The sequence below is a fragment of the Mustelus asterias genome, unplaced genomic scaffold (assembly GCF_964213995.1).
Source record: "Mustelus asterias unplaced genomic scaffold, sMusAst1.hap1.1 HAP1_SCAFFOLD_2778, whole genome shotgun sequence".
NCBI lineage: Eukaryota > Metazoa > Chordata > Chondrichthyes > Carcharhiniformes > Triakidae > Mustelus > Mustelus asterias.
This window is the reverse complement of record NW_027592723.1, coordinates 11818-36001: the sequence shown is the minus strand read 5'-3', so window position 1 is coordinate 36001 and position 24184 is coordinate 11818. Positions and strand designations below refer to the sequence as shown.

General features: G+C 52.7%; 1 protein-coding gene across 1 annotated transcript in view; it reads right to left on the bottom strand.

The window, feature by feature from the left end:
* The window catches only part of LOC144490012 (phosphatidylserine lipase ABHD16A-like), a gene marked incomplete at its 3' end in the record, with an annotated part of 33837 nt that extends 10854 nt beyond the window's left edge, over positions 1-22983 (bottom strand). Inside the window, exons 1-5 of the mRNA XM_078207841.1 lie at positions 22862-22983; positions 13055-13114; positions 8808-8874; positions 6104-6190; positions 4242-4327 (exon numbers count right to left, since the gene is read on the bottom strand). Coding sequence (XP_078063967.1) covers positions 4242-4327; positions 6104-6190; positions 8808-8874; positions 13055-13114; positions 22862-22933 — 372 coding nt within the window. The remainder of the gene's footprint in view (positions 1-4241; positions 4328-6103; positions 6191-8807; positions 8875-13054; positions 13115-22861) is intronic.
* Positions 22984-24184: the final 1201 nt, after the last annotated feature.

Below are 24184 nucleotides of genomic sequence, written 5' to 3'. Positions count from 1 at the left end.
GACCTCTATAAGATCACCCCTCAGCCTCCTACGCTCCAGAGAAAAAAGTCCCAGTCTATCCAGCCTCTCCTTATAACTCAATCCATCAAGTCCCTGTAACATCCTGGTAAATCTTTTCTGCACTCTTTCTAGTTTAATAATATCATTTCTATAATAGGGTGACCAGAATTGCACACACTATTCCAAGTGTGGCCTTACCAATGTCTTGTACAACTTCAACAAGACGTCCCAACTCCTGTATTCAATGTTCTGACCAATGAAACCAAGCATGCCGAATGCCTTCTTCACCACTCTGTCCACCTGTGACTCCACTTTCAAGGAGCTATGAACCTGTACCCCTAGGTCTCTTTGTTCTGTAACTCTCCCCAACATCCTACCATTAACTGAGTAAGTCCTGCCCTGGTTTAATCTACCAAAATGCATCACCTCGCATTTATCTAAATTAAACTCCATCTGCCATTCGTCAGCCCACTGGCCCAAATGATCAAGATCCCATTGCAATCCGAGATAACTCCGGTAGAGGAATGTCAAACCGCAGATCAAAATGGGGAAATCGCACCTTGAATAAGAACATTTGAACATCGGAATTAGGAGCAGAAGTCGGCAAATTCAGCCCTTCGATCCTGCTCCGCCATTCAATCAGATCACGGCTGATCTCTCCCTGGTCTCAAATCCACCTCCCCACCTCTTCCCCTTCTCCCTTTAACCCATTTTTTATCAGAAATATATCTACCTCCTTCTTGAAACCATTCAATGATTCAGACTCCACCGCGCGATGGGGCAGCGAGTTCCACAAATTCACCCCCCTCTGTGAGAAGTAGTTCCTCCTCATCTCAGTGTTAAATCTACCGCCTCTCAGCCTGTACCTGTGACCTCTTGTTCTCGATTACCCCACACAGGGAAACAGGGAGTACAGCTTCGGGGAAGAAGGAAAGGCAGGAACATACACTTTTGCCCTTCTCGCCCATGGACAGAAGAACGTCAGAACAGGAGGAGGCCATTCTGCCCCTTGAGCCTGTTCCCCAATTCAGTGGGATCAGAGTTGATCTGCAGCCTAGCTCCACATACCCACTTTTGTTCCACATCCCCGAATAGCTTTGCTTAGGAATGGAGAAACAAGAGGAGGCCATTCAGCCCATCGAGCCTGCTCCACCATTCAATATGATCATGGCTGATTCGACACTTTAATGCCTTTATCCCCACACTATCCCCATAACCCTTTCCTTTTTTACTGATCAGAAATCTATCAATCTCTAAACATACTCAATGACTGAGTTCCCACTGCCCTCTGGATAGACAATTCCAAAGATTCAACACCCTCTGTGTAAAGAAATCTCTCCTCACCTCCGTCCCAAGTGGCTTTCCCTCTTATTTTGAAACTGTGCCCCCTGGTTTTCGACTCCCCAACCAGTGGGAAACATCTTCCCGGCATCCACCCTGTCCATTCCTTTCAGTATTTTGTGGGTTCCAGTGAGATCACCTCTCATTCTCTGAAACTCTGGAGAATACAGGTCCAGTTTGCCCAATCTCTCTTCATAAGACAGTCCCACCATCCTGAGAACAAGTCTGGTGAACATTTGATACACTCCCTCCGTGGCAATACTATCCTCTCTGAGGTAAGGGGACCAAAACTGCTCTCACTACTCCAGGTGCGGTCTAACCAAGCTGCCATACAATTGGAGCAAGACTTTGCTCCGCCAATCTGAGGATAGGGGGCAGGCGGTTTAGGGCAGAGATGAGGAGGAATGTTTTCACCCAGAGAGTGGTCAGCCTGTGGAATTCACTACCACAGAAAGCAGTTGAGGCCAAAACATTGAATGTTTTCAAGAGCCAGTTAGATATAGCTCTTGAGGCTTTAAAAGTTTTATAGTTTATTTATTAGCATCACAAGTAGGCTTACATTAACACTGCAATGAAGTTACTGTGAAAATCCTCCAGTCGCCACACTCCGGCGCCTGTTTCGGGTACACTGAGGGAAAATTTAGCACGGCCAATGCACCTAATCTACACGTCATTGGACTGTGGGAGGAAACCGGAGCACCCGGAGGAAACCCACACAGACACGGGGAGAATGTGCAGATTCCACACAGACAGTGGCCCAAGCTGGGAATTGAACCCGGGTCCCTGGCGCTGTGAGGCAGCAGTGAACCCGGGTCCCTGGCGCTGTGAGGCAGCAGTGAACCCGGGTCCCTGGCACTGTGAGGCAGCAGTGAACCCGGGTCCCTGGCACTGTGAGGCAGCAGTGAACCTGGGTCCCTGGCGCTGTGAGGCAGCAGTGAACCCGGGTCCCTGGCGCTGTGAGGCAGCAGTGAACCCGGGTCCCTGGCGCTGTGAGGCAGCAGTGAACCCGGGTCCCTGGCGCTGTGAGGCAGCAGTGAACCCGGGTCCCTGGCGCTGTGAGGCAGCAGTGAACCCGGGTCCCTGGCGCTGTGAGGCAGCAGTGAACCCGGGTCCCTGGCGCTGTGAGGCAGCAGTGAACCCGGGTCCCTGGCGCTGTGCAGCAACAACGCTAATCACTGTGGCGCCGTGCCGCCCCTGAATGAATGGTGGAGCAGGCCCAAATGGCCTCCTCCTGGTCCTACTTTCTCTGTTTTACTCAAATTCTCTTGCGAAAAAGTCTAACATTCCATTAGCCTTTCTAAGAGCTTGCTGCACCTGCATGTTAGCCTTATGGACAAGGACACCCAGGTCCCTTTGTGTATCTACACTTTCTAATTTCTTACCATTTACCGGGGTGGCACAGTGTCATAGCAGATTAGCACTGCTGCCACACAGCGCCAGGGACCCGGGTTCACTGCTGCCTCACAGCGCCAGGGACCCGGGTTCACTGCTGCCTCACAGCGCCAGGGACCCGGGTTCACTGCTGCCTCACAGCGCCAGGGACCCGGGTTCACTGCTGCCTCACAGCGCCAGGGACCCGGGCTCACTGCTCCCTCACAGTGCCAGGGACCCGGGTTCACTGCTCCCTCACAGCGCCAGGGACCCGGGTTCACTGCTGCCTCACAGTGCCAGGGACCCAGGTTCACTGCTGCCTCACAGCGCCAGGGACCCGGGTTCACTGCTCCCTCACAGCGCCAGGGACCCGGGTTCACTGCTGCCTCACAACGCCAGGGACCCGGGTTCACTGCTGCCTCACAGTGCCAGGGACCCGGGTTCACTGCTGCCTCACAGCGCCAGGGACCCGGGTTCACTGCTGCCTCACAGCGCCAGGGACCCGGGTTCACTGCTGCCTCACAGCGCCAGGGACCCGGGTTCACTGCTGCCTCACAGCGCCAGGGACCCGGGTTCACTGCTGCCTCACAGCGCCAGGGACCCGGGTTCGATTCCCGGTGACACAGTGGTTAGCACTGCTGTCTCACAGCGCCAGGGACATGGGTTCATTCCCGGCTTGGGTCACTGTCTGTGTGGAGTCTGCACGTTCTCCCTGTGTCTGCGTGGGTTTCCTCCCACAGTCCAAAAGATGTGCTGGTTAGGTGGATTGGCTGTGCTAAATTCTCCCTCAGTGTACCCGAACAGGCGCTGGAGCGTGGTGACTAAGGAATTTTCACAGTAACTTCATTGCAGTGTTAATGCAAGCCTACTTGTGACATGAATAAATAAATTTAAACTTGTTTAAGAAATAATCTGCACAGAAATACCCTCCTTCCACCAAAGTGGTTGACACAAATCGATCAACTTCAGGCTCGGCCGTGTGTTAGCATCAAGCAGTTTGATCGACTGCCTTGCAACAGGCTGGCAATTCTACCTCAGGGGCTTACTGCAGTCGTACAACAAACTAGAGATAGCACTCGTGTTGTGCACAGTGCGACGTGGAGCCAGCAGTGGGCCTTGGCAGTGCTGAGAACATCCGCAGCTTCACACAATGGGGAGGTGGTGGCACAGTGGGTATTGTCACTGGACTAGTAATCCAGAGACCCAGGGAAATGGTCTGGGGAGCCGGGTTCGAATCCCATCGCGGCAGATGGTGAAATCTGAATTCAATAAAAATCTGGAATTAAGAATCGACTGATGACCATGAAACCGTTGTCGATTGTGGGAAAAACCCATCTGGGTCACTAATGTCCCTTTAGGGAAGGAAATCTGCCGTCCTTACCCGGTCTGGCCTACATGTGACTCCAGAGCCACAGCAATGTGGTTGACTCTCAACTGCCCTCCAAGGGCAACTCGGGATGGGCAATAAATGCTGCCCAGCGACGCCCATGTCCCAGGAATGAATGTTAGAAATGCCCTCGCTGCCCTACCTTGTTTTCCGCTGTGTTGTTTCTCTTGGTTTCCTCTAAGATGGTGATAAACTGCACATAGTCAGGATTGCTCCATCGTCCCACACCTAGTCACAGAAAGAAAATCAAGACAAGGGAGTATTTAATGAATGGCAGGTCACTGGGATGCTCAGAGGGACAGAGGGATCTTGGGGGACTTATTCACAGCTCCACGAAGGCGGCAGAGCAGGTGAATAGGATCGTTCAGCCGGCATGTGGGACACTTGCTTTTATCAGTCGTGGCACAGAGCCTAACAGCAAGGAGGCAATGTTGGAGTTGTACAGGGGGTTTGTTTAGGCCACAGCTAGAGTACTGTTTGCAGTTCTGGAAGGATGTGATTGCACTAGAGGGGGTAACAGAGGAGATTCACCAGGATGCTGCCTGGGACAGAGTATTTAAACTATAAGGAGAGACTGGATAGGCTTGGATTCTTTTCTTTAGAGCAGAGAAGGCTGAGGGGAGATATGATTGAGGTGTATAAGATTGGTGGCACGGTGGCACAGTGGTTAGCACTGCTGCCTCACAGCGACAGGGACCTGGGTTCAATTCCAGCCTCGGGTCAGTGTCTGTGTGGAGTTTGTGCGTTCTCCCCGTGTCTGCATGGGTTTCCTCCAGGTGCCCCAGCTTCCTCCTACAGTCTGAAGATGTGCGGGTTAAGTAGATTGGCCATGCTAAATTAACCCTAGTGTCAGGGGGATTAGCAGGGTAAATATGTGGAGTTCCAGGAATGGGGCCTGGGTGGGATTGTGCTCGGCGCAGACTCGATGGGCCTCACTGTAGGGATTCTATGATTCTGGATAGGCTCGGATTGTTTTCTCTGGAGCAGAGAAGGCTGAGGGGGGACATGATTGAGGTGTGTAAGATTATGAGGGGTAGGGACAGAGTAGGGAGCAGCTGTTCCCTTCGGTTGAGGGGGCAATCACGAGGGGGCACAGTTTTAGGGTAAGAGGCAAGAGATTGAGGGGATTTGAAAAAAAACTTTTTCATTCAGAAGGTGGTGGGAATCTGGAATGCACCACCTGGGAAGATAGTGGAGGCTGGAAACCTTCAAAAAATATTTGGATGAACACTTGAAATATCAAAACATGGAAGAATATGGGACAAGCGAGGAAAATCGGACTAGTGGTAGTTATTGTCGGTGCAGGCCGAAGGGCCTTTACCGCGCTGTACAACTCTCTGACTCCTTAACAGTTACAACAATAACTTGCACTTCTGAGGCCCCTTTAACATGACAAAGAAGCATGAATCAAACAAGTCACAGGAGGAGATCTTTGCAGAGGTGGCCAAACGCTTGGTCAAATAGATAGGTTCTTGTTTAAAGTGTGGAGCACCTTTAAAGGATGAGAGACCTTTAGGGAGGGAATACCTGGAGCTGAGGGCCAGGATAGCTGCAGGAATGGGCAACCGATGGTGGGGGCGATCGAAATTCGGGGGGGGGGAGGGCAGGAATGAAGCAGTGAGGATGCCGCAGAGGGTGGTGGGGGCTGGAGGAGGTCACTGAGCCAGGGGCGAGGAAGAGGGATCAGAATCAAGAAGCTTAGCATCGAGGCATTGCCCAGAATGGGGGCCCTTTGTGCACGAGTTATCCCCATCCTTCTTCCATCGTATTTCACTCCGATGAGGAAACAGGAGCTGGGAGGGATAGCACAGGGACAATGGGCTGAATGGCCTACCCTCATGCACTGAGGTTTCGTGGTTCTCGGTTAAAAAGCGGCAGTTGAGTGAAGCAATCGGCTGCTTTTGGGATTGAGTGAACCAGAGGCGACAGGAGAAAAGCAGAGGCTGAGGAAGGAATCGCACCACGGGGGAAGAACGGTGGGAGGTTAGGCCTGAGCTCTCATACCTCGGAGACAGGCCACGCCAGTGAGGATCAGCAGCAACACACTCGCGTAGGAAGCAGCAGGAATCATCTTGGACAGAACAATGTAACCTGAACCAACAAGAGAAAAGGCAATCACGCTGGCAGTCTCAGCCACCTGGTTAGTACCTGCTCCCTCCGTGACACGCCGGTCCACCCCACCATCACTCCCAAACCACCCCCATCTCCTTCCCACTTCCTGCACAATGGCAGAAGGTGCAACCCCTTTACCTCCTCCCCGGCCAAGGTCCCAAACACTCCTTCCAGGTTAAGCAGCGTCTCACCTGACCCTCCTCCAGTCTGGTCGACTGTATTCGCTGCTCCCAATGCAGTCTCCTCCACACCGGGGAGACTAAACACAGACTGGGTGACCGCTTTGCAGAACACCTTCGCTCAGTCCTCAAATGTGACCCCCCCCCTACCTTCCTGTCAGCGGCTATTTTAACTCAGCCCCTTGCTCTCGTGCCCACATGTCCATCCTTGGCGTGTTGCAATGTTCCAGTAAAGCGCAACACAAACTGGTGGAGCAGCATCTCATCTTCTGAGTAGGCGCGGTTCTCAGGATTCAACACTGAGTTCAACAACTTCACACTGTGACCTTTCCCCTGCATCTTCACCCCCTTTTTTTTTTTCATATCCCACAGATTTTTTGTCTCAATGCAAAAACCTTACCATGGCCAATCGCCCTAACCCACCTATCTTTGGACGCTAAGGGACAATTTAGCATGGCCAATCGCCCTAACCCGCACATCTTTGGAGTGTGGGAGGAAACTGGAGCACCCGGAGGAAACCCATGCAGACACGGGGAGAATGTGCAAACTCCACACAGACAGTGACCCAAGCCGGGAATTGAACCCGGGTCCCTGGTGCTGTGAGGCAGCAGTGCTAACCACTGTGTCACCGGGAATTGAACCCGGGTCCCTGGTGCTGTGAGGCAGCAGTGCTAACCACTGTGTCACCGGGAATTGAACCCGGGTCCCTGGTGCTGTGAGGCAGCAGTGCTAACCACTGTGTCACCGGGAATTGAACCCGGGTCCCTGGCGCTGTGAGGCAGCAGTGAACCCGGGACCCTGGCGCTGTGAGGCAGCAGTGAACCCGGGTCCCTGGCACTGTGAGGCAGCAGTGAACCCGGGTCCCTGGCGCTGTGAGGCAGCAGTGAACCCGGGTCCCTGGCGCTATGGGGCAGCAGTGAACCCGGGTCCCTGGCGCTGTGAGGCAGCAGTGAACCCGGGTCCCTGGGGCTGTGAGGCAGCAGTGAACCCGGGTCCCTGGCACTGTGAGGCAGCAGTGAACCCGGGTCCCTGGGGCTGTGAGGCAGCAGTGAACCCGGGTCCCTGGCACTGTGAGGCAGCAGTGAACCCGGGTCCCTGGCTCTGTGAGGGAGCAGTGAACCCGGGTCCCTGGCGCTGTGAGGGAGCAGTGAACCCGGGTCCCTGGCGCTGTGAGGGAGCAGTGAACCCAGGTCCCTGGCGCTGTGAGGCAGCAGTGAACCCGGGTCCCTGGCGCTGTGAGGCAGCAGTGAACCCGGGTCCCTGGCACTGTGAGGCAGCAGTGAACCCGGGTCCCTGGGGCTGTGAGGCAGCAGTGAACCCGGGTCCCTGGGGCTGTGAGGCAGCAGTGAACCCGGGTCCCTGGCGCTGTGAGGCAGCAGTGAACCCAGGTCCCTGGCGCTGTGAGGCAGCAGTGAACCCGGGTCCCTGGGGCTGTGAGGCAGCAGTGAACCCGGGTCCCTGGCGCTGTGAGGCAGCAGTGAACCCGGGTCCCTGGCGCTGTGAGGCAGCAGTGAACCCGGGTCCCTGGCGCTGTGAGGGAGCAGTGAACCCGGGTCCCTGGGGCTGTGAGGCAGCAGTGAACCCGGGTCCCTGGGGCTGTGAGGCAGCAGTGCTAATCACTGTGCCGCCCTAAACAAATGGTCCCATTGTCATCCCTTACTTCCAGATTGAAATTTCACCATTTGCCTCAGTGGGATTTGAACCCTGGGCCTGTGGAAGTTTAGTCCAGGGAAAATACCACTGGGCCACCACCACCCCCTAGCACTGAGTGATCGGATTGGTCTGTCTTGTAATTACCTTGAATGAGCTGATTGGCCTGATTTTCCGGACTGATCTGCGATAGGTGGGGTTACCCCATCATTCGTACATGAGTCCATCACTCAAACCGGTCTCCCATCCATTGACTCTGTCTACACTTCCCGCTGCCTGGGCAAAGCAGCCAGCATAATTAAGGACCCCACGCACCCCGGACATTCTCTCTTCCACCTTCTTCCGTCAGGAAAAAGATACAAAAGTCTGAGGTCACGTACCGACCGACTCAAGAACAGCTTCTTCCCTGCTGCTGTCAGACTTTTGAATGGACCTACCTCGTATTAAGTTGATCTTTCTCTGCACCCTGTTATACTAATACATGTGACAACAATAAATCAAATCAAATCATCAGGAGGGCCAGAATTGGAAAGGGATTGCAGAGCTCCTTCTCAGGGGCAGCATGGGCAAGGCGGGCTGAATGGCCACCTCTTGTGCTGTGAGGATTGAACAAAGGCGGGAAAATAGGCATCGGCATTTATTTAACAACCGCTGGACAAGTGTTTTTACCAACGGCCTGCTGGCTGGGCCATTCCCTCGGTACCAGCCCAGGCTGGGAGGACAAGCCAATGTTAAAACATGCCACAACATTCAGTCACACCTCTTACCTTTCCTGTAGCAATAAAGCAGCAGTAATGGGGATGTGTAGTAGGACAGGGACCATAGGACGTACGCCTGCAGGAAATCAGACACAAATCAGCCTATTCGTGTAACTTGAGACGGCAAATACCAACTTTTACAGATGCCCCATAGAAAGCATTCTTTCTGGTTGTATCACAGCTTGGTCTGGGCTCCTGCTCTGCCCAAGACCGCAAGGATCTACAAAAGGTCGTGAATGTAGCCCAATCCATCACGCAAACCAGCCTCCCATCCATTGACTCTGTCTACACTTCCCGCTGCCTCGGCAAAGCAGCCGCATAATTAAGGACCCCACGCACCCCGGACATTCTCTCTTCCACCTTCTTCTGTCGGGAAAAAAATACAAAAGTCTGAGGTCACGTACCAACCGACTCAAGAACAGCTTCTTCCCCGCTGCTGTCAGACTTTTGAATGGACCTACCTCGCATTAAGTTGATCTTTCTCTACACCCTAGCTATGACTGTAACGCTACATTCTGCACTCTCTCCTTTCCTTCTCTATGAACGGTATGCTTTGTCTGTATAGCGCGCAAGAAACAATACTTTTCACTCTATGTTAATACATGTGACAATAATAAATCAAATTAAATAATGTAGTCAAACGCGTTGTTTAAAAGAAGGAACTTCAAATAAATAATAATAAATTTAACAATAGCAGTAATACAGCTAAACAGCAAAAACTATGGAGCAGGAGGAAAACAGGTCTTGTTTGTGGAATGCAGACTGAAAAGCCCTTCAAAACCCACACACGCTCAGAAACCTCCACAGACACGAGTAAAAACATAGCAGGAAAGGCCTTGAAGAACACTCTGGATGCTGATTAACGCTCCAAGATATGCTTCATCAGCAGGTCATCATGAGCTTCACAGTTTACAGGATCATAGAATCTACAGGAGGAGGCCATTTGGCCCATCGAGCCTGCACCGATAACAATCCCACCCAGGTCCCATCTCCATAACCCCAGGGAGTGCAGAAGAACTGGGTAAACTGTCTCGCAATGCAGACAGATGGCTCAGGTGGGACCCCCCCGCAGGTGTAAAGGAGACCCGCCAAGATCCCCAAATTAAATATCACAACAGCAAGTCAGCGTAAATGTTCAGGTCCAGGCAAAACCAGTTTTAGACAGGAGCCACTCAGGGTGTTTCTGTACAGAGATAGTGACTGACTAACTCCAGGAGCACAGATTCATTGAGGACAGTGCCTGACCCACTGTCCCACCCAATCCCAGAGGGGGAAAGGACAGTGTCCGACCCACTGTCCCAGAGGGGGAAAGGACAGTGCCTGACCCACTGTCCCACCCAATCCCAGAGGGGGAAAGGACAGTGTCTGACCCACTGTCCCACCCAGTCCCAGAGGGGGAAAGGACAGTGTCTGACCCACTGTCCCACCCAGTCCCAGAGGGGGAACGGACAGTGTCTGATCCACTGTCCCACCCATCCCAGAGGGGGAAAGGACAGTGTCTGACCCACTGTCCCAGAGGGGGAACGGACAGTGTCTGATCCACTGTCCCACCCATCCCAGAGGGGGAAAGGACAGTGTCTGACCCACTGTCCCAGAGGGGGAAAGGACAGTGTCTGACCCACTGTCCCACCCAGTCCCAGAGGGGGAAAGGACAGTGTCTGACCCACTGTCCCACCCAGTCCCAGAGGGGGAAAGGACAGTGTCTGATCCACTGTCCCACCCATCCCAGAGGGGGAAAGGACAGTATCTGACCCACTGTCCCAGAGGGGGGAAAGGACAGTGCCTGATCCACTGTCCCACCCAGTCCCAGACGGGGGGAAAGGACAGTGTCCGACCCACTGTCCCACCCAGTCCCAGAGGGGGAAAGGACAGTGTCTGACCCACTGTCCCACCCTGTCCCAGAGGGGGAAAGGACAGTGTCTGACCCACTGTCCCACCCAGTCCCAGAGGGGGAAAGGACAGTGTCTGACCCACTGTCCCACCCTGTCCCAGAGGGGGAAAGGACAGTGTCTGACCCACTGTCCCACCCAGTCCCAGAGGGGGGAAAGGACAGTGTCTGACCCACTGTCTCACCCAGTCCCAGAGGGGGAAAGGACAGTGTCTGACCCACTGTCCCACCCAGTCCCAGAGGGGGAAAGGACAGTGTCTGACCCACTGTCCCACCCAGTCCCAGAGGGGGAAAGGACAGTGTCTGACCCACTGTCCCACCCAGTCCCAGAGGGGGAAAGGACAGTGTCTGACCCACTGTCCCACCCAGATTGTATTTTTAGCTGACTAATTTTGGGTCTCATGACGGAAGCTGATAAGATCTCACTGGCTGGTGAATTAAGACTTTAGACTTGTGCCCTTTGGATCATTTCTGCTGTCTGAATCTGTTGAACTTTGGATAAACAGAGATTTTGATTTATTATTGTCACATGTATTGGAATACAGTGAAAAGTATTGTTTCTTGTGCGCTATACAAAGCATACCGTTCATAGAGAAGGAAAGGAGAGGGTGCAGAATGTAGTGTTACAGTCATAGCTAGGGTGTAGAGAAAGATCAACTTAATGCGAGGTAGGTCCATTCAAAAGTCTGACAGCAGCAGGGAAGAAGCTGTTCTTGAGTCAGTTGGGACGTGACCTCAGACTTTTGTATCATTTTCCAGTGCGGGTGGGGTTTTTTTTTGGAAACTTGATTCGTATTGGGAGCATTTTCTGAGTGACTTTCCCTTCCGTTCCACCTGACATTCCCTTCTCAGGCCAGAGTGAGAGGCAATGTTTTCCTGTTGGTGGTGGGGGAACTCTGAAGCAGCCTGGGGAGGGGTGCTGGTTAAAACCTGGCACCTTTCTGTCCTCTCCGTTCAGCTGCTCTGAGGAAACAAGTCGCGTCTCCATGACCGTCCTTCTTGTCCCCGAGACCTGACTATCCCCGTTCTCCTGTCCGCCCTCTTGCTTGCCACCCTCTGTACCCCGAGCCAGTCCAACATTCGGCAGCCCGTATCCCAGCCAACCCCTCCACCTGCTCCGATCCGGTCCCATCAGGGAAACCTCACTGAGATATTCACATTCTTTCCAGTGCTATCGCTGCAAGTTAAAAACAGACTAATAGTCAACCTGGGAATATCCCTGGATCTTAAGACAATCACAGGACTCCAGGCACAAGTACAAACAACAAGGGTAATTCCTGCATGAGCATTTGTACAGCTTTATATTCAGTCAGCACCTGTCACATAGAAACTAGAAGCAGGAGGAGGCCATTCGGCCCTTCGAGCCTGCTCCACCATTCATTCTGATCATGGCTGATCATCAAATTCAATATCCTGATCCCCCCCCCCACTCCCCCCATATCCCTTGATCCCTTTAGCCCCAAGAACTATATCTAATTTCTTCTTGAAATCAGACAACGTTTTGGCCTCAACTACTTTCTGTGGGAGTGAATTCCACACATTCACCACCCTCTGGGTGAAGAAATTTCTCCTCACCTCAGTTCTAAAAGGTTTCCCCCTTATCCTCAAACTATGACCCCTAGTTCTGGGCTCCCCCCACCATCGGGAACATTCTTTCTGAATCTACCCTGTCTAACCCTGTTAGAATTTTATAAGTTTCTATGAGATCCCCTCTCACTCTTCCAAACTCCAGTGAATATTATCCTAACCGACTTAGTCTCTCCTCATAGGACAGACCTGCCATCCCAGGAATCAGCCTGGTAAACCTTCACTGCGCTCCCTCTATAGCAAGGACATCCTTCCTCAGATAAGGACACCAAAAATGCACACAATACTCCAGGTGTGGCCTCACCAATGCCCTGTACAATTGCAGCAAAACATCCCTATCCCTATACTCGAATCCTCTCACTATGAAGGCCAACACACCATTTGCCTTCTTTACTGCCTGCTGTACCTGCACGCTTACTTTCAGCGACTGATGCACGAGGACTCCAAGGTCTCGCTGAGTATCCACCTCTCTCAATTTACATCCATTCAAATAATTATCTGTCTTCCTTTTATTGCTACCAAAGTGGATAACCTCACATTTACCCACATTATACTGCATCTGCCAACAGACAGCTTTCAGCATGATCGTAATAAAGAACTCAGTCACACGGGGGAAGATTGAAAATGTCTCCATCAGGAATTGTAACCGCACGATTTGGGGAAGCGACAGATAGAAACATGGAAAGTAGAAGCAGGAGGAGGCCATTCGGCCCTTCAAACCTGCTTCACCATCCATTCTGATCATGGCTAATCACAGAAAAACAAGAGATTCAACACTTACCCATCCCAGGATGCTGTCTGAATGTCTCTCAAGGGTCCTTGGTTGGTAATAAAATCCCGGCTAATAGGGAACATGAGAAAAAACATCTTATCAATGGATAGCCACAATAACAGCCCAAATTCAAATTAAAAACTTATTCCTGGGATGTGGGCGTCACTGGCGAGACCCAGCATTTATTGCCCATCCCTAACTGCCCCATGAGAAGGTGGTGGGTGAGCCGCCTTGAACCCGCTGCAGTCCCTGAGGTGTAGGTACACCCACAGTGCTGTTAGGGAGGGAGCTCCAGGATGTTGACCCAGCGACAGTGAAGGAACGGCCGATATATTTCCAAGTCAGGATGGTGAGTGACTCGGAGGGGAGCCTCCAGGTGGGGGTGTCCCCAGGTATCTGCTGCCCCTGTCCTTCTAGATGGTAGCGGGCGTGGGTTTGGAAGGTGCTGCCTAAGGAGTCTTGGTGAGTTGCTGCAGTGCATCTTGTAGATGGTACACACGGCTGTCACTGTGCGTCGGGGGTGGAGGGAGTGAATGTCTGTGGATGGGGGGCCAATCAAGCGGGGCTGCTTTGTCCTGGATGGTGTTGAGCTTCTAGAGTGTTGTTGGAGCTGCAGCATCCAGGCAAGTGGGGAGTATTCCATCACACTCTGGACTTAGAAACATCTCAACGCCATACTCCCATTGCCTCCTCATACCTCTCGCCACCCTCTAGAGTCTAGGAATCTACTTTCTTCTTAAATATATTCAGAGCACTGATTTAAGGCAACTGAGAGACCTTTTTGGCGCAGCCGGAAGTGAAGGTCTAGAACATTCTGCCTGAAGATGTGGTGGAGGCTGCTTCAATCTAGGCCTGCAAGGGGGAATTGGATAAGGAACAAGGAGAGAATACATGCTGGGTTCCGGAGGAATGGCATGGGACCAGCCGAGCTGCAAACCGCATGGACAAGTTGGGCTGTTCTGTGACCATCCTACAGCGTCCAGTATCATTCGCGACTCCTCAGATACTGAAGCAGTCTGTGTCCAAATGCAGAAAGATCTGGACAATACCCAGGCTTGGGCTGACAGGTGGTCAGTAACATTTATGCCACACGGCTTTCAGGAGAGAAATTAGGAAAATCATTCTGCACACATAAACATGAATAAAACTTTAGTTAGGCTGCATTTGGAGTATTGCGTGCAGTTCTGGTCACCACACTACCAGAAGGATGTGGAGGCTTTGGAGAGAGTTCAAAGAAGGTTCATCAGGATGTTGCCTGGTCTGGAGGGCGTTGGCTATGAGGAGAGGTTGAATCACTGGAAAGACGGAGGCTGATAGAGGTCTACAAAATGACGAGAGGCACAGACAGGTTGGATAGTCAGAAGCTTTTCCCTCAGGGTGGAAGTGTCAATGACAAGGGGTCACAGGTTCAAGGTGAGAGGGGCTGAATGGCCTACTCCTGCTCCCATTTTGCAAATTGGTAAAGAGAATGAGGGTGCAGATCCATCCTGATCTCTGAACAGCAGAGCAAGGGGCTGAATGGTCTCCTTCCGTTCATGCCCAACATTGTAGCTGCAGCTCATATAGACTGGACTAGTATTCGTAAGAACATCAAATTAAATTTAAATATATTTATTAGTGTCAAAGTAAGGCTTACATTAACACTGCAATGAAGTTACTGTGAAAATCCCCTAGTTGCCACACTCCGGCGCTGTTTGGGTACTCTGAGGGAGAATTTAGCACAGCCAATGCACCCTAACCAGCACGTCTTTCAGACTGTGGGAGGAAACAGGAGCACCCGGAGGAAACCCACGCAGACACAGGGAGAACGTGCAGACTACACATAGACAGTGACCCAAGGCAGGAATCGAACCCGGGTCCCTGGCGCTGTGAGGGAGCAGTGAACCCGGGTCCCTGGAGCTGTGAGGCAGCAGTGAACCCGGGTCCCTGGCGCTGTGAGGCAGCAGTGAACCCGGGTCCCTGGTGCTGTGAGGCAGCAGTGAACCCGGGTCCCTGGTGCTGTGAGGGAGCAGTGAACCCGGGTCCCTGGCGCTGTGAGGGAGCAGTGAACCCGGGTCCCTGGGGCTGTGAGGCAGCAGTGAACCCGGGTCCCTGGCGCTGTGAGGGAGCAGTGAACCCGGGTCCCTGGGGCTGTGAGGCAGCAGTGAACCCGGGTCCCTGGCGCTGTGAGGGAGCAGTGAACCCGGGTCCCTGGCGCTGTGAGGCAGCAGTGAACCCGGGTCCCTGGCGCTGTGAGGCAGCAGTGAACCCGGGTCCCTGGCGCTGTGAGGCAGCAGTGAACCCGGGTCCCTGGCGCTGGGAGGGAGCAGTGAACCCGGGTCCCTGGCGCTGTGAGGCAGCAGTGAACCCGGGTCCCTGGCGCTGTGAGGCAGCAGTGAACCCGGGTCCCTGGTGCTGTGAGGCAGCAGTGAACCCGGGTCCCTGGCACTGTGAGGGAGCAGTGAACCCGGGTCCCTGGCGCTGTGAGGGAGCAGTGAACCCGGGTCCCTGGCGCTGTGAGGCAGCAGTGAACCCGGGTCCCTGGGGCTGTGAGGCAGCAGTGAACCCGGGTCCCTGGCGCTGTGAGGCAGCAGTGAACCCGGGTCCCTGGCGCTGTGAGGCAGCAGTGAACCCGGGTCCCTGGTGCTGTGAGGCAGCAGTGAACCCGGGTCCCTGGCGCTGTGAGGCAGCAGTGAACCCGGGTCCCTGGGGCTGTGAGGCAGCAGTGAACCCGGGTCCCTGGCGCTGTGAGGCAGCAGTGAACCCGGGTCCCTGGGGCTGTGAGGCAGCAGTGAACCCAGGTCCCTGGCCCTGTGAGGCAGCAGTGAACCCGGGTCCCTGGCCCTGTGAGGCAGCAGTGAACCCGGGTCCCTGGCCCTGTGAGGCAGCAGTGAACCCGGGTCCCTGGCGCTGTGAGGCAGCAGTGAACCCGGGTCCCTGGCGCTGTGAGGCAGCAGTGAACCCGGGTCCCTGGCGCTGTGAGGCAGCAGTGAACCCGGGTCCCTGGCGCTGTGAGGCAGCAGTGAACCCGGGTCCCTGGCGCTGTGAGGCAGCAGTGAACCCGGGTCCCTGGTGCTGTGAGGCAGCAGTGCTAACCAATGTGCCCGAGGACGAGCAGGAGTCACAGGAATGTTACAGTGCAGGAGGAGACCATTCGGCCCATCGTGAAGGCCCCAGCTCTCCGAACGAGCCACGTCTGAGGGAAGAGAGAATCAGGCAAGACCAAACTGCCGAGAGACTGTCCCAATGAGAAACACCGGCAGCCAGCATGGAGAGTGACCCTTTAGCTGCAAGCCAGCATGCTGACAATCTGTGAATGTTTTCTTTTCCCGACTCTACTGTATACTTGACTATGTTTTAAACGCTGCAGGATATTGGATCTTATGCTGCGTGTGGATTGTTTGTGTGTAAGGGGTTAGTTGGACATATTCTTCATCTGAGGAAGCTGCGGATCTTACTTGTTACCGAGCTGCGTGTAGTTCCAGTATAAGCACGGACTGCCAATCTCACCATTCTGTACTTTAAACTCTTTGTTACAACCAGCTCAGGAGCGTGGCCAGTGAGGACAGCCATTTCACCCCTCGAGGGACACAGGAAGCTGATGGGGAAACAGTGTTCAGGGAGATGACCAGCCACGGGGCGGCACAGCGGTCAGCACCGCGGTCAGCACCGCGGTCAGCGCAGCGGTCAGCACCGCGGTCAGCACAGCGGTCAGCACCGCGGTCAGCACAGCGGTCAGCACAGCGGTCAGCACAGCGGTCAGCACCGCGGTCAGCACCGCGGTCAGCACCGCGGTCAGCACAGCGGTCAGCACCGCGGTCAGCACCGCGATCAGCACCGCGGTCAGCGCCGCGGTCAGCACAGCGGTCAGCACCGCGGTCAGCACCGCGGTCAGCACCGCGGTCAGCACTGCTGCCTCACAGCACCAGGAACCCGGGTTTGATTCCCAGCTTGGGTCACTGTCTGTGTGGAGTTTGCACGTTCTCCCTGTGTCTGCGTGGGTTTCCTCCGGGTGCTCCGGTTTCCTCCCACAGTCCGAAAGACATGCAGGTTAGGCAGCCATGTTAAATACTTCCCCAAGATCATAAGATATAGGAACAAAATTAGGCCATTCGGCCCATCGAATCGGTTCCTTCATTCAATTCAAAGTTTCTCCGCTCCATTCTCCCACCTTTTCCCCATCAAGAACCTCTCTCTCTCTGTCTTAAAGACACTCAATGACTCAGCCTCTTCTGTGGTAATTAATTCCACAGATTCACCACCCTCTGGCTGAAGAAATTCCTCCCCATCTCGGTGCTAAGGGTCGTCCCTTTACTCTGTTGCCTCTGATTCGAGAGGATCCGAGTTATAAAGTTAGTGCCAGGCAGCTCAGGGGTGAAATGTGAAGGTCTTTCTGCTTGGAAAAGCATAGTGGAAATTAAAACACTCGTCAGCAACTTCCCCGTCTCACTCCCGTCAAAAAGCTGCAGCAGCCGGTGGCAAGAGAGCTTCTTCTCACCTGCGGTTCCTGAGGGACCGTGTTAGGGAGCTGGAACTGCAGCTCGAGGATCTTAGGCTGTTAAGGGAGAATGAGGAGGTGATAGACAAGAGCTATCATCAGGTGGTCACACCAGGGCCAGGGGAGGAGGCCAAGTGGGTGACGGCCAGGAAGGGTAAAGCTCGGGTGATTGAGAGCACCCCGGTGGATGTGCCCCTACACAACAAGTACTCCTGCCTGAGAACTGCTGGGGGGGACAGCCCGCCTGGGGGAAGCAGCAGTGGCCGTGTCTCCGGAGTGGAGTCCGGCCCTGTAACTCAGAGGGCTAAGGAAAAGAAGAGGAAGGCAGTGTTAATCGGGGACTCGACAGTAAGGGGGTCGGACAGGCGTTTTTGCGGAGGCAGGCGGGAGTCTCGGATGGTGGTCTGCCTCCCTGGGGCCGGGATCCAGGATGTCGCTGGGCGAGTCCCAGAAATCGTGAGGTGGGAGGGAGAGGAGCCAGAGGTAGCGGTACATATTGGTACCGCTGATGTGGGAAGGAAAGGGGAAGGGGTCATGAAAAGAGAGTACAGGGAGTTAGGGAGACAGCTGAGAAGGAGGAAAGCAAAGGTAGTAATCTCAGGATTGCTGCCTGTGTCACGGGAGGGTGAGGGCAGGAATGGAGTGAGGTGGAGGATGAATGTGTGGCTGAGGTACTGGTGCAGGGGGCAGGGATTCAGGTTCCTGGACCATTGGGACCTCTTTAGGGGCAGGTGTGACCTGTACACAAAAATTGGGTGGCACTTGAATCCCAGAGGGACCAATATCTTGGCGGGAAGGTTGACTAAAGCTACTGGGGAGAGTTTAAACTAGAAATGTTGGGGGGAGGGGATCGAGACGAGGTGACTGGGAGCGAGGAAGTTAGCTCGCAAACGGAGAAGGGTTATAGACAGTGCAAGAGGGAGGATGGATGGGGGATAGAGAAGGGGAGAGCTCAGACCAAAGGATTGAGATGTGTTTACTTTAATGCCAGGAGTGTAGTGAATAAAGGGGATGAGCTCAGAGCGTGGATCAATGCCTGGAAGTGTGATGTGGTGGCCATTACAGAGACTTGGATGTCTCAGGGACAGGACTGGATACTCCAGGTGCCAGGATTCAGATGTTTCAGGAAGGACAGGGAGGGAGGCAAGAGAGGGGGTGGAGTGGCACTGCTGATCAGGGATAGTGTCACAGCTGTAGAGAAGGTGTATGCTGTGGAGGGATTGTCTACAGAGTCCCTGTGGGTGGAAGTTCGGAGTGGGAAGGGGTCGATCTCTTTGCTGGGAGTTTTCTATAGGCCGTCCAATAGTAACAGGGATGTGGAGGAGCAGATAGGGAAACAGATCCTGGAGAGATGCAGTAATAGCAGAATTGTTGTGATGGGAGACTTTAATTTCCCAAACATAGATTGGAACATCCCTAGGGTAAGGGGATTGGATGGGGAGGAGTTCGTTAGGTGTGTTCAGGAGGGTTTCCTGACACAGCATGTGGACAAGCCTACAAGAGGAGAGGCTGTACTTGATCTGATACTGACCAATGAACCTGGACAGGTGTCAGATCTCTCAGTGGGAGAGCACCTTGGGGATAGCGATCATAACTCTATCTCCTTTATGCTTGCATTGGAAATAGAGAGGATCAGGCAAGCTAGGAAAGCATTTATATGGAGTATGGGGAAATATGAAGACATAAGACAGCAAATTAGAGGAGTAAATTGGAAGGAGGTATTCTCGGGGAAATCTACTGAAGAGGTGGCAGTTTTTCAAGGAATGTCTGTCTGGAGTTCTACAGGACAACGTTCCGAGCAGATAGGGAGGAATTGGTAGGTTAAAGGAACCGTGGTGCACGAAAGCTGTGCGGGACCTAGTTGAGAAGAAAAGGAAAGCATACAAAAGGTTCAGAGAGCTTGGCGAAGATAGGGATCTAGATGAGTATACGGCTTGTAGGAAGGGACTAAAGAAGGAAATTAGGAGAGCCAGAAGGGGTCACGAGAAGGCCTTGGCAGGTAGGATTAAGGAAAACCCTAAGGCGTTCTATAAATATGTGAAGAGTAAAAGGATGAGACGTGAAGGAATAGGGCGTATAAAAGGTGAAGGCGGGAAAGTCTGTACGGAACCAGTAGAAATGGCAGAGGTGCTGAATGAGTATTTTGCCTCGGTTTTCACAGAGGAGAAGGACCTGGGTGGATGTACTGCGGGTGTGCTGTGGACTGAAAAGATTGAGTATGTGGACTTTAACAAAGAGGTTGTGCTGGAATCTTTGAATGGCATCAAGATAGATAAGTCACCGGGTCCGGATGGGATGTACCCCAGGTTACTGTGGGAGGCGAGGGAAGAGATTGCAGAGCCTCTGGCGATGATCTTTGCGTCGATGGAGACGGAAGAGGTGCCAGAGGATTGGAGGATTGCGGATGTGGTTTCTATTTTCAAGAAGGGGAATAGGGATAGCCCAGGAAATTACCGACCGGTGAGTCTAACCTCAGTGGTTCGTAAGCTGATGGAGAAGATCCTGACGGACAAGATTTATGAGCATTTAGAGAGGTTTAGTATGCTCAAGAATACTCAGCATGGCTTTGTCAAAGGCAGATCGTGCCTTACGAGCCTGGTGGAGTTCTTCGAAAATGTGACTAAACACATTGACGAAGGGAAAGCGGTAGATGTGGTTTATATGGATTTTAGCAAGGCGTTCGATAAGGTCCCCCATGTAAGGCTTCTCGGAAAAGTGAGAGGGCATGGGATCCAAGGGGCTGCTGCCCTGTGGATCCAGAACTGGCTTGCCCAAAGGAGGCAGAGAGTGGGTATCGATGGGTCTTTTTCGAATTGGAGGTCGGTCACCAGTGGTGTGCCCCAGGGATCTGCTCTGGGACCCTTGCTGTTTGTCATTTTCATAAATGACCTGGATGAGGAAGTGGAGGGATGGGTTGGTAAGTTTGCCGACGACACGAAGGTTGGTGGGGTTGTGGATAGTCTGGAGGGATGTCAGAAGTTACAGAGGGACATAGATAGGATGCAAGACTGGGCGGAGAAGTGGCAGATGGACTTCAACCCAGATAAATGCATAGTGGTCCATTTTGGCAGGTCAAATGGGATGAAGGAGTACAATATAAAGGGAAAGACTCTTAGTACTGTAGAGGATCAGAAGGACCTTGGGGTCCGGGTCCATTGGACTCTAAAACCGACCCCGCAGGTGGAGGAGGTGGTTAAGAAGGCGTATGGTGTGCTGGCCTTCATCAATCGAGGGATTGAGTTTCGGAGTCCGGGGATAATGATGCAGCTATATAAGACCCTCGTCAGACCCCACTTGGAGTACTGTGCTCAGTTCTGATCGTCTCATTACAGGAAGGATGTGGAAAAGATTGAAAGGGTGCAGAGGAGATTTACAAGGATGTTGCCTGGATTGAGTGGCATGCCTTATGAGGATAGGCTGAGGGAGCTCGGTCTTTTCTCCTTGGAGAGACGTAGGGTGAGAGGAGACCTAATAGAGGTGTACAAGATGTTGAGAGGCATAGATCGGGTGGACTCTCAGAGGCTTTTTCCCAGGGTGGAAATGTCTGCTACGAGAGGACACAGGTTTAAGGTGCTGGGGGGTAGGTACAGGGGAAATGTTAGGGGGAAGTTTTTCACACATAAGAACATAAGAAATAGGAGCAGGAGTAGGCCATCTGGCCCTTCGAGCCTGCCCCGCCATTCAACAAGATCAATGCTGATCTGAAGCGAATCAGTTCCACTTACCCGGCTGCTCCCCATATCCCCTAATTCCCTTATCGATCAGAAAACTATCTACCCGTGATTTAAACATAGAAGATCTGCCACTTCTCCACCCAGTCTTGCATCCTATCTATGTCCCTATGTAACTTCTGACATCCCTCCACACAGAGGGTGGTGTGCGAGTGGAATCGGCTGCCGTCAGTGGTGGTTAAGAGACTCCTGGATGAGTACATGGGACTTAATAGGTTGGAGGGTTATAGGTCGGTCTAAAAGGTAGGGATATGTTCGGCACAACTTGTGGGGCCGAAGGGCCTGTTTTGTGCTGTATTTTTTCTATGTTTCTCCACTGAGGGTTTAACTATTGACTGACGCAGGGCAGACAGATGGGTGTTCAGGCCTGGGTCAGCCGCGATCAGTAAGGGATGGGTCTTGTCCTCATTTCCAAACCAGTGATTTCACGGTTAACGTGGGAAAATACTCTGCCGGGAAACACAAGGAGCTTTTTGCTTTCCCAAGTGCCTGTCCCCAAGGCACACAGCGTGATCTAAAGGTGTTGGAAAACAACTCTTGTTTACACCCGAGACAGTTCATGTCCAAGAGGTATACTGCAAGCAATAGATACTGTGTACAGTTCAGGTCACCCTATTATAGAAAGGATATTATTAAACTCGAAAGAGTGCAGAAAAGATTTACTGGGATGCTACCGGGACTTGATGGTTTGAGTTATGAGGAGAGGCTGGATAGACTGGGACTTCTTTCTCTGGAGCGTAAGAGGCTGAGGAGTGATCTTATAGAGGTCTATAAAATAATCATGGAACCCTACAGTGCAGAAGGAGGCCATTTGGCCCATCGAGTCTGTACCGACCACAATCCCACTCAGGCCCTATTCCCGTAACCCAATGTAGTTACTCTGCTAATTCCCCTGACACTGGGGTCAATTTAGCCGGGTCAATGCACCCTAACCAGCACGTCTTCGGACTGTGGGAGGAAACCAGAGCACCCGGAGGAAACCCACGCAGACACGGGGAGAACGTGCAGACTCCACAGTCACCCAAGGCCGGAATTGAATCCAGGTCCCTGGTGCTGTGAGGCAGCTGTGCTAGCCACTGTGCCACCCCTTCTTTCCCTCCCAGTGCCACCCCCCTCATGTCCTCCTCCACCCAATGCCATCCCCATCCTCTCCCCAGTTGCAGACCCTCTGTCGGTCACACTAACTTTATTGATGGGGGGGGTGGGGGGGACTCAACGGCGCAACCTAACCTGGCTGTATTGAGGAGGGCGCGGTTTTGACTTGATGGACAGACGCAGCGACCAATCACCAGCGGGTCTGCCACATGATGGACAGGCCCCGCAGCCAATCTGCAGCGCGCAGGGCCGCCTCCCGAACCAATTGCTGGTGAAGAAGGGGGCGGCCGGTAAACATGACTGACAGATGTGACAGCCAATCAGCAGCGCTGGGGCCATACGCCGAACCAATGGCTGTGGGAGAAGGGGGCGGGACTAGCGCCCGCGGGGAACCCGGCCGCTTGAGTTCAATGGCGGCTGGAGCAGTGAATATGATCTCTCCCTCCCCCCTCCCCTCATACACACACAGCACCGGAACACGTAGCCCCTCCAAACCCGCTCGCTACGGCTTACCGAGCCATCGGCACCGCGGTGGATCCGCCGCAGTTTGGGTCCGAACATGTAGCGCAGGATGGCGGCCATCATGGCGGCGGCTGTGTCCCTGCGGCGCTGCCCCTCCCCCACGCTACCCCCGGTACGGTGGCGCCACTGGGACAAGCGCCGCCCACAGGAACGCGAGCGCAACTTCAATACACAATCCCCACGCTCAACTCTGCTGCACTGAAACAAGGGAATGAGGACAAGAGCTGGTTGGAGTGGACTGGGAAAGGAGGTCAGGTGTTTATGAACATAGTTCAGGACTCACAACAAAGGTATATCCCAGTGAGCTGGAAGGAATCCAGGAAGGGGATAACTTAAATGTGGTTAATCAAGGAAGTTAAAGATAATATTAAACTGAAAGGCAATGTGGCAAAGATGAATGGTAAGCCAGAAAACTGGGAAAGTTTTAAAAACCAACAAAAGATAACCAAAAATAAAATAAAGAAAAGATATTCGATTTTGATTCGATTTATTATTGTCACATGTATTATCATACAGTGAAAAGCATTGTTTCTTGCGCACTATACAGACAAAGCATACCGTTCATAGAGAAGGAAAGGAGAGGGTGCAGAATGTAGTGTTACAGTCATAGCTAGGGTGTAGAGAAAGATCAACTTAATGCGAGGTAGGTCCATTCAAAAGTCTGACTGCAGCAGGGAAGAAGCTGTTCTTGAGTCGGTCGGTACGTGACCTCAGACTTTTGTATCTTTTTCCCGACGGAAGAAGGTGGAAGAGAGAATGTCCGAGGTGCGTGGGGTCCTTAATTATGCTGGCTGCTTTCCCGAGGCAGCGGGAAGTGTAGACAGAGTCAATGGATGGGAGGCTGGTTTGCGTGATGGACAGAGCAGGAGCCATACCAAGCTGTGATAAACTATGAGGGTAAACTAGCAATTAATATAAAAGCAGAAAATAAGAACTTCTTTAAATATATCTACAGAGAGGCCAAAGTGAATATAGGCCCCTTAGAGAATGAGACTGGGGAAATAATAATGGGGAACCAGGAAATGGCAGAGTAATTAAATAAACACTTTGCGTCAGTTCTCACGGTAGGAAACACTAATGGCATTCCGGAGCTACTAAATAATCAAGGGGTAGAAGTGGGGGAGGAAATAAATACAATAATTATCATTAGAGAAAAAGTACCAGAAAAACTAACAGAGCTAAAGTCCGATAAGTCCCCAGGACCTGATGGGTTACATCCCAGGATATTAAAGGCAGTAGCTACAGGGATAGTGGATGTACTGGGAGTAATCTTCCACAAATCCTTAAATTCTGGGAAAGTCCCAGATGATTGGA